This window comes from Diadema setosum, chromosome 13 (genome assembly GCF_964275005.1).
Source record: "Diadema setosum chromosome 13, eeDiaSeto1, whole genome shotgun sequence".
NCBI lineage: Eukaryota > Metazoa > Echinodermata > Echinoidea > Diadematoida > Diadematidae > Diadema > Diadema setosum.
Genome location: NC_092697.1, coordinates 31,807,577 through 31,822,521, shown reverse-complemented (window position 1 = coordinate 31,822,521; position 14,945 = coordinate 31,807,577). Strand labels below are relative to the sequence as shown.

The 14,945-nt window shown below is 37.9% G+C and overlaps 1 protein-coding gene across 1 annotated transcript; it reads left to right on the top strand.

Moving 5' to 3' along the window:
* The first annotated feature begins 3,184 nt into the window (after positions 1-3,184).
* Positions 3,185-11,826, top strand: LOC140236995 (ciliary microtubule-associated protein 2-like). Its single transcript, XM_072316942.1, has 10 exons — positions 3,185-3,544; positions 4,628-4,715; positions 5,193-5,363; positions 6,292-6,414; positions 7,074-7,211; positions 7,786-7,929; positions 8,381-8,548; positions 9,152-9,280; positions 10,021-10,145; positions 11,263-11,826. Exons 1-10 carry the CDS (start codon positions 3,489-3,491, stop codon positions 11,363-11,365), a joined length of 1,245 nt encoding a protein of 414 aa, XP_072173043.1. The 5' UTR covers positions 3,185-3,488; the 3' UTR covers positions 11,366-11,826.
* Positions 11,827-14,945: the final 3,119 nt, after the last annotated feature.

Genomic DNA, 14,945 nt, shown 5'->3' with positions numbered 1-14,945 from the left:
TAAAAGATCTCAAAGTTCAATGCACATACTTTAAAAAGATAAGCCATCCTGAGTGTTGTTGCTGTTGTTGTTGTTGTTTAAATCACATTAACATGGCCTTTTTACTTTACTGCCACCACTGTTAATTCAACAGAATCAAACCAAACAAAGCAAATGTGACTCTCGGCTACTATAGATAAACAGATGTTTGTTACTTTATCATGTATGAGAGATGAGGTCACATGTGACATATTTTCCCCATCATTTCCTAAAGTGGGATCAGGTACAATGGTAATTGGTACTTCATCTGCATTCACCATGACCAAGTGGAGATGGGATTATGTGATCTGACTATGAGAGAGAGTAGATGGAAAGAACAGGCTGATGAAGGTTGTGATAGACTCTGTGAAAAGGAAACATGTGGTACTGGGTGCTGCAAAAAAAGCTGAGAGACACTGAGTGATGGAGCAATATCTTCATCACACCTGTGCCTGATTACTCACCAGGAGAAAATATGAGCAGAACTGAAGAATAGAAGGGAAAAGAAATGGGGATGGTGAGGATCAGGATGGTCTATATTTTTAGTTTTATCATCACAGACGTGTTTAGATTATTCAGCTGAAACAGAAAAGAGGCATTGGTGTTGGACTAACATCAAATTTTATAAACTGAAAATTGTCTTGAATATGAATTGTTTCAGTTTTTCATTTTCTCTTTCTTTTTCTTTTTTTCTTTTTTTTTTTAAGTCTGACAGGTAGACTTAGACTACTGCCCAAGGGGTCTAGAGTAACTATGGTAGTGAGCGGCCGTGCGCCCGTTTGCGGCAGGTACAACATACTCGGTAATATACCGCTAAACGCAGCATTGCACTGTACATGCACACTACACATATACTAGGACACTACCAATCAACGAAAATCAACCGAAAAAATGGGCACAATCTCCAACAAAAGTGAAATTTTCTCACCTAAATGACAACATATCACATCAAAAGTTTTATTTTTGGTACTTCTTAACATAACATTTAAGAAGCAATGGTCTAAGAAACTGGATTTTTTGTTGTTTTCCCGATGTTCATGGATTTTGAAAACATATCCTCACGTAAAATAGAACTTTCGCGAGCCGATGTGGGCTGCCATTTTATTTCAGAAAGAGGATGTTACCATCGAAAAAATGAGAAAAACAAGACTAAGAGAAAGACATCAACAACACCGCCAGAATTGCTATCCCTGTTTGCAGCCAGTGCATGTGCGCCCGCTATTTTCACATGCTTTCGCAATGGGAATTGGCGCTTACGCAATGTTCGCGAGACATGTGAAGGCGTTCAGCTGAAGATCGCAGAGCACACGCGTAGGCCTATTGCATAGGGATTGTACATCATGCCGCAAGCAGAACTACTACGGCGCATATCGGCGAAAATTGTGCTGGTTTTTGCCCTGGTATTAGTAAATCATGAAAACTGCGTTTGTCATTGGTCAAATCTTTTTATGATAACAATAGCGTTTAAGAATAATCTTGTCTATGATATATGAAATGGTTGAAAATAATTTGCCTGATTTGTTTACAGTGTGGAAAAATCCTTAAACTGCCGCAAACGGGGTATTTTAAGTAGTCTAGTCTAGAACTCTAACATCGTTAAAAATAACTTAAACTTCAGTCTAACAATTGTTATAGATCCTATATCTAGGTTCCTAGATTCTAACCATATTTTGTATACAAGATGCTGGGCCACGTAACATGGTACCGATGTCATTGTAAGGTAGCTTTGATGACCGAATATTCTCCACTCGAAAATAACTGTACCGTATCACAAAACTAGTCTATTTTGAATTCATCCCAGTATAGCTTTATGTAAAAGCTGCTTCAAGGGATTACGTGTACTACATCAACAAGGTATCAAGGTAAATTCATTCACTGCACTGTGTGTGTGTGTGTATGGATAAGCCTACGCGTACGCGGGTTGGTGTGTAGTCCCATACGTTTTGATGCATGTCAGGTTTTGGCCTACGTCGTAGGACAGCGACTAAAAGTTATGGTGATTAAACGTTATATAGCAAATCACAGAAGGGACTAACATAACAGGTAACCAAATATAGTATATATATGATTATTTTCATGCTACTTTACCAATACACAGCACATAAAAGAGATATTCACCTTACTTACCAGCGGCTGCGATAACCACTTCGTAATCCGCAGACATACGGTTGTCAAGCGACGAGCGTTACATTGATAGTCTTGAAAGCAGCCGCGAAACTTAAAGGGACTGTACAGTACTGACAATGAGGTAGGGATTCATGACAATATCACAATATCACAATATCACTATTGTATGACAATATCACAATATCATTATTTATGACAATGAGGTAGGGATTCATGTTTTGAACATTCCCAAGTGAGATAATGAAAAGCCTCTAATGAAATATGAAAGAGCATGTAATTTTAAGAAGGATTCAACATTTATTTGATGAAAATTGGTTTTCAAATGGCTGAGATATCCAAAAAAGTGCTAATAATAAAAGGCGACATGCCCCAACTTTATTAGTATCTCTTTGTTTCACCTTGTTTTTGGATATCTCAGCCATTTCAAAACCGATTTTCATCGAATGAACTTTTGATACCCCTTAGAACTGCATGCTCTTTGACATCTCATAGAGTGGTTTCTGAATATCTCACAAAACGTTAAAAGCTAAATCTTCACCTCGACCAGAACTGTACACACCCTTTAATAGAGGACATCAGTCAGTGCACAGAGGAATCATACTTTATTTTCATTTTCTTTCATTCAATGAATAGTGTCTCATACTTTAATGATGATAAACAGGCAAAAGTTCAAAATACTGGAATCGAGTAAATATAATTAACAAAAGTAATGCTACCTCACATGGAGTCATATTGGGCAATATCTTAATATTAAAAAAGAATACTATATTTCACTATTATTGATCTTTCAAGTCCCATAAACAACACCTCAGATATTGCATATTGTCATCATATCTATCAAAGCTTTCGTTCTTTTCCGTTTTACTTTTTGATGTACGCTGTATAATTTCATTTAACGAGCAACAAGTATGGCTGCAACAACGACTACGTGAACAAGCGAATGGGCGGTACTCCTAAAGAGACAGCTGCTGTGATATGCAAATAGCTCTATAGCAACGGCTGTCTGCGTGACCTCGCGTTTACAAACACATGTGGATAAAGGAGCTGAAGTACTAGTGCTACATCGCGCCTTTGAAAACAGTATACCATCAACTCCAAGCGCTCTAAGCTCATAAGATATTGGTACAATGGAACGAAGTATATGAAATTTTGCAGTTTTCCATATCCTTAGGCCGACGTGGGTGGTTTCTTGGAACATTATATTTTTGTTTTTGATTCGGGTAACATCGGTATATTTTTCGCGAGGATCTCACTGCAAAATTCGGCGTGCGTGTGTGTGTATTTTTACCTTCTGGATTCTGCTTTTATTTAGAGATTGCTGTATTTCAGTACTTCTGGACATCATGTCTGCTTCCGTGAAAATGTTCAAGGGTGCGCCTTTTGGGACACAGAAAGCCAGGTAAGCTATGAATCTCTCATGCATCTGCTTCTTTATCACTGCAACGAACAGATATATTAATCAGCAATATTATATGCACCTAGCATACATGTGTATATGTTTGTTCTATTGCGAGTGGTGACAGCATCAACATGTAGAGTTCTACACGCGGACACTTGAACGCATGAAGAATGGGGCGCATATGTTACAAGGATTTATCTGTCAATTTTACCTACCGTCGTGTTTCTTTCACCGATCAACAAGCTAACACTACTTCAGCAGCCCAGGATTGCAATGAATATTACTCTCTAAAAATCGAGTGAAAATATTCACTCTTAAAGGAGTGAATACAAAAAAGAGTGAATTTTGAGTGAATTTTGAGTGAAAATGTTCATTTTCACTCATTTTGGAATGCGAGGATCACTTGAAGATTTTGGAGTGATCCCTGAGGTCACTGTAAAACGAGTGAAAATGAACATTTTCACTCAAAATTCACTCCAATTTCACTCTAAATTCACTTTTTTTTTGGATTCACTCCTTTATTAAAGAGTGAATATTTTCACTCGATTTTTTTTAGAGAGTACAGACAAAATCATTTCTCTGTGATTTTACATAATGCTGGCTATTAATTTTGTTTTCATTAAATTGGAATCAATTACAATACTGTAAAGTGGATATTTTCGCGGGACTAATTTTTCACGCTAGGCCGGGTCAGAAGAGTTTCGCGTGTTTTTAATTTTGCGGAATCAAGACATCACGCACAGGAACGTATGGCAAGCAAAAATATTCGCGTGTTTTTATTTTCGCGCTAGTTTCTGGTTGCGCGAAATGCGCGAAAATTTCAACACCGCGAAAATTTCCACTTTTACAGTATTGAATCATTACTTCTATCACTTCTATTAATTCATCCCAGTCTAGCTGTGTTTGCAGCTGCTATAGGGATTACTCCATCAAGACTCAAGACTCAAGACTGCTTATTTCATCTTGGTTCAATTTCATTATGATAGAATATGGAGCATTGAAACTTTGAATTTTTGCTCATAAACATGAATTATTAATTCCAGCTTGGTTAAAAATCTTGTCATTTATCTTTCCCTCGACTAGATTTGATGTGTCTGGGGTACATCCTCAGAGTAAAATGCCAGGAACTTATACTCAGGTGTGGTACGACAAGAAATCTATGCACAATCTGGTGAGTACACATCTTCCAAATCCTCTTTTCCTCTTAATTTTGAATATAAACCCAGTGCAAAATATTGCTAAACTGATTGATTGAAAAGACTGTGTCCCCAAGTAGTTTGTCAACTTTTCATAATTACAAGACCAGCTGTAGGAAAAAGAATTTGAAATTCTTACATTATGTTTGTAACATACTACATGTACATGTCTCAATAAAATTTAATAGGCTTACTAACATAATTTTTAAATGTGTTGGGTTTATTTATAATTACAGCAATTGTTCCTCCTGATGTTTTTATTGTTTGATATCATAACTTTAATCCTTGCTGGGCAGTCTTATGGTATACATATGTAAGGTGCAATGCTGGGCATATTTTTGCATGAAAATATGGAGCAGGTATTTGAACTTTTGATATTTACAAATGTATATTCAAGGTACCTCCTGTGTACAATTTACAGCACGTGTATGCCTGTGCTATCTGCTTTTCAGAAAAGAAAACTTGGCCCTGGCGTTTATCAGGTTGAGGTGGGGCACTTCAGTGAGAATGAGGTGGCCCGCAAGGCCTCTGGGCCCGGCTGGTCACGGGCCTACGAAACTGCTCGCATGGCAGCTCTGCCCCACCTACTACACAAGGAGCAGTGGGAGAAGAAACGTATGATTGTGAGTAAACACTTCGTCTATTCATCTTTTTTTTTTTTTTTGGTCCTCTCTTCTCGCATGTTATATACTTCCCATGAATGTCTCTAGCTTGCTTTTCTTTTTCCATTATGCCTTATTTTGTAAATTGTTTTTTTTATCTGCACTCATGCACCAAAAATAAACATTGGAAAAGGTGTTTCATGATTTCAAAAGTGTCAAAATTTATATCTGCAGAGTGCCAAATCAATGCTGATAAAGTAACTGATGAAAGTATATTACATATAAAATGTCTTTGTGACTTCAAAGGTGTTGTTAAAAGAAATTACATACATGTACACTGTAGTGTATGCTTGATGTGTAGGCCTATTTTGTGCAACTTTGTGCATCTTTGGCCATCTTTTTAAATCTGGTGAAGAGAATCTGGCAAATCTCATCCTTTTTCATTATCTTCTTTTCTTTTCTTTTTTGCACCTCCTTAAATTTTAAAGGAATGGTATTGTCTTGGCTGGTATGAGGATGCAGGTTGTAACTATTTTGCGAGATAATTAGAACCACTTACATGAAATATAAGAGAGCATGCAATTCTAACAGGAATTAAAAGTTCCTTTGATGAAAATCAGTTTTGAAATGGCTGAGATATCCAAAAACAAAGAGGTCGGAATAAAAAGGATGGACCCACTTTTTATCAGGACCACTTTGTTTTATTTTGTTTTTGGGTATCTTAGCCATTTCAGAACCTCTTTTCATCAAATATGCCTTCAGTTCCTCTTAAAAGCTCTTTCATATTTTATGTAAGTGGTTCTAATTATCTCACAAAAATTTAAAATCTGAATCCCAATTTCAACCAAAACAATACCATCCCTTTAGTGTTTCCAGTCAGATAACTCATGCTATTTTGAGATTTTTATGATTATTTTTTTTTTCAAATTCCTTTTGATGTTCTTTTCAGGAAAGGAATCTTGGACCTGGATCATACAACATAAAGGATTTCTTAGAAATGATTTCTGAGAGGCCGTGCAGTACGCGAGGAATCTGTCAGACTAGGGCTCGCAGATTCAAACACAATAAAACGGTGAGAATAACAATACATTTCATCTTTTGATTATTTTCATGTCTGTTTGAATGTGCTCTCTATTTCAAGAATAAAAGATGAAACATAAAAAATACAATCATGTGTTAACATATGTGTCAAGGTGAAACTTTGTTTAGAATGGATGAATGCGCAATGCAATGAAACATTATCTTGTGAAGACTTTCTTGAGAAAGCGTAGGTGGTTCACGCCTTCTTTCTGCAACATTGTGTTTATTGATGATACTTAACCGATATCATTTCAGATCAGTTGGTGGCATTCAAGAAATTCAAATTCTAAATGCAGTAGATTTCTATGTTGTAAGGCCAAGGCACAGTAACCATTGCCCCATTGTTGACTTGAGGTAGAAAAATACCCCAACATTTTACAGTTTATAATAACATACCAGGGAGGTGGGAAGAGACCACCTCCCTGAACATCAACATTTTTGATGAATTGTTAAGACAGAAAAAGAGGACGGAAATTTCAACTTGTACTCAGGCTAGACATGACCAGTTTGTGGTTCCATTATCCACTGTCTTGTGCAATCCTAGATTGTAGATTCAGTGTCATTCTATAACCAGCTGTCCATAGTTCTGCCCATTTCATAATCATGAGATATCCGTGATGTCATACTTTATATACCGATATTCATTCTCAGACTGAAGTTCCTGGACCAGGGACATATGGAGAGGGCGGCATTCCTCACTCGGCCATTGAGAAGAAGTCCAAGATGTCCACAAGCACTGTAGGACTCTTGGACGCTGGGTCGTCCACCCCGCGGCACTTACCAACAGTGGTGAGTCTAGAGTTTGTTACGTAATTCAACTGTTTGCCATTGTGCAATAATATGTTCTACGTATAACTTATTCAGCAAATTTTGTATTCTTTTTGACAAGAAATTTACTGATATGCATTGTGTGTGAACAGGACACTTTCTTAGGCATGTCATAAAATCAGACATGAACTTTTATAATGCACCAGAGGCATGAAGTCTATTAGATTTGTCATGGAAGCCAAACCATGTCTCAATTTTGGTTGATTAGATACAGTATTTGTAGTTACTTTGATTCGGCTGTACTGTGGTATCTACACAGATTTTGGATTAGTGTGGATCTGTATCAAGCCAATAGATATAGATACTAATATTTGATAATATCTGAAGGGGATTGCCGAGATGCCATGAAGGGAGTTCTCACTGCCGTCATGTTGTCATTTACCCTGTAATCCTGCACTCAAAGTTATGGTAATGTGATTAAAGCCTAATTACGTCAGCATATGATATATGATTTATGTAACATTTGTATATTTAGGATGTTTTGTCGTGCAGTGTTACGACCAAAGAATTAATATTTCTGTTCCTGTCCCGACAGGGCTGTGAGCTTGGTCCAGGGACCTACGAAAACAAGAGCTTCACCGAGGAGCTGACGAGTAAAGTGACGAGCACGAGAGGTCCCTACGACCTTTTCACCGGAGAGAGGAATGCTCCGATCAAAACGGGTCATCTATCACGACCGGTAAGTAAATTGACATATTCTACCCTTTGCTCCTTGCATTCAGTATACCCCTGCAATATTGTGAAGATTCCTGCATTACTTCATTTATCCTTTTCCTTGCCCCGTTACATGAACATACCTGTATATAGATCCATGTACCTTTTCTTCACCTTCTCTCTTTGTATTTCTATTTAAAATTCTTCTGTACTTCTTTCTATTCAAAACTTGCTCAAACATAATATGTATCATTAAGTAAACTTGTAAGAATTTATGTATTACCTATAGTTGTTTAATGTCTAAATGTTGGGGGGTTTTTTGAGGGGGGTGTAAGACGATCATCACACTCGTCACACATTAAATTTACAAATGAAAGCAGGCTTATTCTGTGTGAAAGCATTGATTCTTGAAACTTAGTTTCATATTCTATCAATTTGTCAAATTAAATTGATGATTCCCCCCAACATTCTTCCAGGGCCAACATCCACTGGGACCGGGCCAGTACAATCTCAGCTCCTTCTCGGACAAGTGGCAGGACGAGCACAACGAGTGGAAGGGCAAGTTGGGCAAGATATCCCAGTACCCGGAGAGGCCGTCGGAGCGCATGTACTGCTCCACTCTCAGCCAGTGGCCAAGAAAAGAGGTGAGCGACGAGATTTCATCTCTTTTGCAGTCATAGTTTGTCTTTATTATCATATCTTCTCTGAATTGTAATCACATGATGTAGTAAAGAGCATCATTGCTGTGACACATGCATTAGCGTCTTTATATGCAGACACACCGGCAACAGTAGTTTCAACCGTAAATCACATTTGATTCAGTAGAATCATAAAAAGGGCCAGATCTTTAATGAATGGAAACGCTAAGTTGTTTTTTCTCAATTGTCTTTGATGGAGCATAACGTCAACACTTAATGTATCATTTCTTCCACTGTAATATTCTTGTACATGTATTGTATTTTTTATAAAGATAAAGTACAATATTTTTTTTTACACCATTTTGTGTCTCTGCCCCAGGAGAAAAAAAAAGAACTTAATGGGGATGACACAAGTGACCAGTCTCCATTTGTGCATGTAACAACACCATTGGTCATTTCATACAAATGGCCACATATATTTTGAGTAGGTTGAATATGTGTGAGAATATGTGTTATTACATGTGTTTATTTCCATGGTTGTAATAAGAAAAACAAATTTTCTTGTCCAAAAATTTTGTCCTAAGATTTTTCTCCTGCCTTTCCTTTCAGTCTGATCCGGGTCCTGGTAACTACACACCGAGGGAACTCTCCAAGCCCAAAGCCAAAAATCTTCCGCCGTTCATTTCTTCAGCTGAACGCTTTGACAAGCGTGCACGCAAGTTCTTCACTGGCCAAACAGTAAGTTCCCCCTTACAAAATGTATGTTGTTGTGCTGTGCTGACCATTTCCTCAAGACAAAGACTATTTCCTTTTTCTTTTAATGATGAATTGTAACATGATGCTACCAGAGTAGCTGGGCTTGGTAAAAGATGTTTTTTACATAAATTTCAAATATTTACATATTTCATTCAAAGTAGGGAATATGTGAAAAGTAGAGGAATAACAATCAACAAGTTATCTGCTACTTCTGAATATCACTGTTACAAACAGCCTCATTCCAGACATCCATGCCTTACTCGTAGAAAAGTGTATCAAACTTTTAATTGTAAATAGCTCTATCTGAGAAACCTCAGAAATACGGAAAGTTTATACTGCAATGTTCACTTTATGTGAGCTTTGTCTAGTGTTAACAAACAGTACACATCATATGTATCACAAATGTTGCAAGTCGGCTGAAATCCGCTAATCTTATGTGCCAGCTAGTTGCCTTACTTTACACATATGCAATGTACATCATACCCGTGGTGAGGGAATCCCTAAATCTGCTCCTTGAAAATACTTGTCTCTCATTCCATGGCTTTGGTTCTTAATCACAATATCAACCACTCCTGAACTTGTCTAACAAGTTCTCATTCGCAAAATACTACCCTCACAAAACAAATGGCACATTATATCCAATACCAAGCTACAAGGACTTTAATTCAGTATTGGTTTGTTTTTGTAATGATTATCATAATTATGTTCCCTCCTCTTCCCAGAATCCTGTCGGTCCTGGTCGGTACAACGTCCAGCACTGGCACGAGGAGCAGCACCGCAACGGTCACTCCAGCGTCTTCAACTCCAAGGTGAAGCGCGAGAGGACGGCCAGGGATAACATGATGCAGTAAGTTGGTCTTTCTATTCTTAACAGGTGGTATCACAAGACCCCTGTCAAGTTCTCCCAGATACCATTGCAGGAATATTGACTATTAAAGGTGCATAGTCCCGGTAGTGTAGAGGGCGCTGTTGATGATACTGCCGATCACCGTTAGCATTGATACGAAGATAGCCGAAGTTGAGCTGTCATCAAGAGTAAAGCGCGTAGGTGTTGCTAAGTAACGTTGCCTTCGTTGTCTTCTCTGCGCAACACACATTCTGTAGTAATGCCAGGGTGCGTGCATTATGTGCTTCTTATTATGACCTCACAAAAGAAGTTTGCTGAAGCTGTCATCCCCCTCAGCCGAATCATGATCTGAACTATGATCGGACCACTGACTACAGTGAATCGGACTTCTTCTGACTCTTGGAAGTGGGCCAAAGCGTAAGCACTAAAGAGGAGTCGATAGCGTAGGTCTCTATAGGAAACTTGTGCCATGCGCCCGCGTATGCATTTGACTAAAACACCGGGACCATGCACCTTTAAATATTATCTCTCCATTTTCAGACTAGAGCATGTGGGTGGTAGACTCCCTGCTTTGGTACCAGTAGTTATTTTCATCTTTAGAGATGCATGGCACACACAAAATTGTACATTCTGTGTCTACATCCGATTCCTCTCTAGTACCTCCTTGATTTTGATGCATAGATGCTGGCAGCCCTGCATCATTCATGAAAAACAAACAAAAAACAAAAAAAACACTCTCACTTCAAACCAGGTATTGTCTGAACCGGGGGGGGGGGGGGGGGGGGGGGGGGATATTGATGATAGGAGTACAAAGTGTTGAATATCACTTTGAGTCTTCACTTTAAGGCTGTGTTGTGCTTACTTCTCTTTAGATTTTCACAATCATCAGCACAAAGTGAGGACTTAAATTTGTGACAGCTCAAATTCAAGACATTTGTATTGAGCAGAATTCTGGCTCATTCTCCATTATTGATTTATTTGTTTGTTTCATTATTTTTTATTGTTTTTTTTTGTTTGTTTGTTTGTTTTTGCTGTGGCATAGTTTGTTTGTTTTTTTTGTTCTTTTGGTGCTGTCCTTCCATTCTAATCAAACTCCCCTTCCGGTCTCCCCCTTCAGAGAGAGAATCCGAGGGGTGAACGCGAGATCCATGGAGGCCAGGGGGAACAATGAAGAGGACTACATGAGGGCGAGGAGAACCATCTACTCTCAGCAGACATAGAGGGCCTCCTTCCACTGTTGTCATGCCAAAACCAGAGACATTCCACAACTTGTACAAATTCCTCAGCAGTTGCTACAAGCGTGTGCACCACCTGGCGCAATAGTTCCGCGACCTTCCAAACTGGACACAATTGGAGTGGACGTATACGCATCCTGCAGCAACAGATTTGGAGCTGCCATTACCAAGAAACATTTGCACATCGTATTTCAAAAATCCAGTCCTTATGACTGAAGTAGAAAGCAGACGAGAAAACAAACAACTATGCATAAAATTGTACTTTCCGTCCTCTGCCATCTCTCTTGTCTTGAATCAAAGGTTTCAAGTCTTATTAGTGTGTGTTCCTTGCATCCATGAGAGGCATTACATTTTAGAGCTGCCTGTTTTGTTATGGTGAGTGCTCTAGAAGCACATCCATCAAATAATGAAGTCATTATCATTAAAACTCTTATTTCTTTCATGAATCCGTATTGCACACATATCTATCACATAAATGTCTGATACATTTTCAGTTGCATGCCTGTAAAATGCCTCACAAGTTTATCATCTGTAACCAAGACGTGAAGCTGCACACGGTGAAAAAAAAAACCAAAAAACAAAACAAAACAAAATACAAAGTTATCTAACAAGGGCATTTGTAAACTTTGAGGCTGTTTTGACCTGCACAAAATAGAATAGAATGACATAACATTCAATATTGCCTGTAATACCAATTGGATATTCTACAGAGTCCTTGCCTGCACATTACATTTCTATTCAAAGTTATTGATTTCTATTATGCCATTGCTTGCTGGTATATTCTCATGGTCGCGCACATCACTTCCAGCATAGCTGGAGTGAAAACGAACAGCTTGTCTGTACATACAGTACATGTACGGAGCTGGAGTGTGAATGCTGTGCATGATGCACAAGCATATCACATAACTTTACACAGCTCTGTCGCTACACAGCAAGTCATGCTTCGCACAGCCTCTGGTCGGGCTAAAGCATACAGTGTACGAATCGATGTGGTGGTACAGGCAACACAGCATCGGCATTCAAAATCCTCAATCTACTATTCTTTCACGTAATCCATCAATAACATTTCTCATCATTTCTGTGGCTATCAGAAGTGCTATGATGGGCCATATCTGCCAATTTCTTGGAATTTCAAAGCCAATTCTGAAAGAAAAGTAGATAATTTCATCTAAAAAAAAAAATATGCCGATTGTGGGTTTGTTTCCACTCCAGCCACCTCCAGATACCTAAATATCCGACCATGAGAATATGTGTGCTCTAAAAAGGAAAAAACAAAAATATATGCTAGTAGTAGTCTACACAGACATCACTGTGTTGGTAGAGAGATAGATTAGATACATAGTAAAATAATGACCTTTTCTTGGTGTTAATCGTACTTCAACTGTGTACATGTACTAGTACAGCCAAAGCCCTTTGTGTGTGACAATATTAAACATTTTATTTTTATTTTCAACTAAAGTGGGAACATTTCACTCACGTAACTACTTTCAGTCACACTAAAGTGAAGAAACTTTGGACACCCTTCAGTAATGAGGCAGGGTTTGAAAAAACTGTGTATTCTAACAGCAAAGTGCCTCAGAAGCAAACAGTCTCTAATATCTGTAGACTTCTGACTTGAACATTCATCTTTAAAACAGTGACCTTCCATTCGTTTAGTTATCCATCTACAGTGTAGAAAAGCAAATTGCCACAATGCAGAAATCAGCTACTAAGTATTTTTTTTTTGTATTTTTTTTTTAATTGTTTTTATTTATTTATTTTGTTTTTTTCTTTTTTATTTATTTGCATTTTTTGGTTTTTCTTTCTTTCTTTTTTGTGTGTGTAGCTGTTGCTGGAGCCAGGATTTCTATCAAAATCTCTTTTGTATAAAACTGACCAGTATATGTATGTGTATAAACTCAGGTTAACTCCTGTTCTTGAATGAGCTGCATTGAAACTATCGAAGTGCCAATACAGTAGAAACTGGTTCGGAGAAGCCGTACTGCAAAGTTTTGTAATTCAAAGATGTTACCTCCGCATACCTTGAGAGCTGATATAGACTGTTATATGCACAGTGTTTAGAGCCAATGTTTAGAGGTAATATTACACACTTAACTTGCACAACCACTCAATAACTATAACTCCATAATATCATTAATACGAACTCCATTCTGAGTATAAAGGCTCTTCCATGTGTGAGGAGCTGACTTTAGTGTGCTGGGTATTCTAGTTGGCCTAGTGTGATGTGTTGGTTTCAGATGGGGAAAATATTGGAAATCTATGACGGCGTAACAGGTTATTTGCCTTTCGCCTGAAACAAAATATTGAGTGTTTAGGTCAAACAATAATATCTAAATATGACTGCTAACGATTCATGAATTAGAAATATGACTGCTAAAATTGTTTCTATGAAGTGATTTGTTACAACATCCCAATCATTTGGGATTACTGTAATGTCTTTCAAGGTATAAAGAATGTTTGAAATAATTTGTTATGCATTGAAATTATGTCTTTCTCGTCTAAGGACCATAAAAGGTTCGCTTCCTTGAAATTTTCTAGCATGAAATCTGACTTGTGTGAATGGACTGTAACAAAGCACATTTATCATGACAATAAGCACTGTAATTCTCGAAAGATGCACTTATCAAAAACATTTGTAAATAATGCACCTCTACTGTGTAGCAGAGTCGATGCTAATGCCCTAGATGCATGATGTAAATCTAATATGTATTCTTTGTTGATTGTTAAAGGGTATACATTTGCAATATTTAAGAGCATGAAAGTACATATAATAAATACAGCGATATATATGTATATATTCAATGCATTGTGCGTTGTATTGATGTCGTGTTTATTACACATCATAAATTTACAGATGAATATAAACATATCATACACATCTCAGTTACAATAATTTACATATGCACTTGTTTTTTTCTCGTACTTAAGACATCAACAAGCTCATTGAATGTATGAGGACTGTATGAGGGCTAATCTTGAAAAAAATAAAAAAAATAAAAAATAAAAATCCACCTGACATTAGGACTAAGTTCATCCATAAAATCTGACAAGACAACCAAGCTAATTCCAGTAACAAGATTTCTATGGAGCGGGACAAACAGAGTGGCGCTGACTGTGCTAAACTTTGTTTCATCCAAGCAACATCCAAGGATACACTGTAATACACTTAATACAGTATTGAACCTCCCCATAAATATGTCAACTACAATTGTAAAACAAAGGAACAAAGAAACATGTCTATAATAACAGAGGTCCCGAGCATATCTCAGAGACTCCAACCCCAAGCACCTTCTGATCTGGAGATTCTCCTGCCTGAAACCCCTAGCAAATGGGAGACTCCAACTTGATGTGCGCGAAGTTCCTTGCGGCCGGGGTCCAGGGCCCATTGAAGCTCTAATAATTAGGGTTCTTGATGCTCTCTCATGCTACCTAAGGCTTATTTTTCAACATACGAAGACAAAAAGTAAGAAATCATTTCAAGCTGGAGACACAGAGCCGGGATGGGAGAAATTAAATCTCAAGCGGGAGAACAGGAGATTTTGCAAAAATGGGCTTTCGGCGGGAG

Excerpts from the sequence above, each read along its gene's own strand:
- LOC140236995 (XM_072316942.1), top strand. The coding sequence starts at position 3,489 with ATGTCTGCTTCCGTGAAAATGTTCAAGGGTGCGCCTTTTGGGACACAG. Across the intron at positions 3,545-4,627 it reads TTTGGGACACAGAAAGCCAG|ATTTGATGTGTCTGGGGTAC; the intron begins GTAAGCTATGAA and ends TCCCTCGACTAG. Across the intron at positions 10,146-11,262 it reads GCCAGGGATAACATGATGCA|AGAGAGAATCCGAGGGGTGA; the intron begins GTAAGTTGGTCT and ends CTCCCCCTTCAG.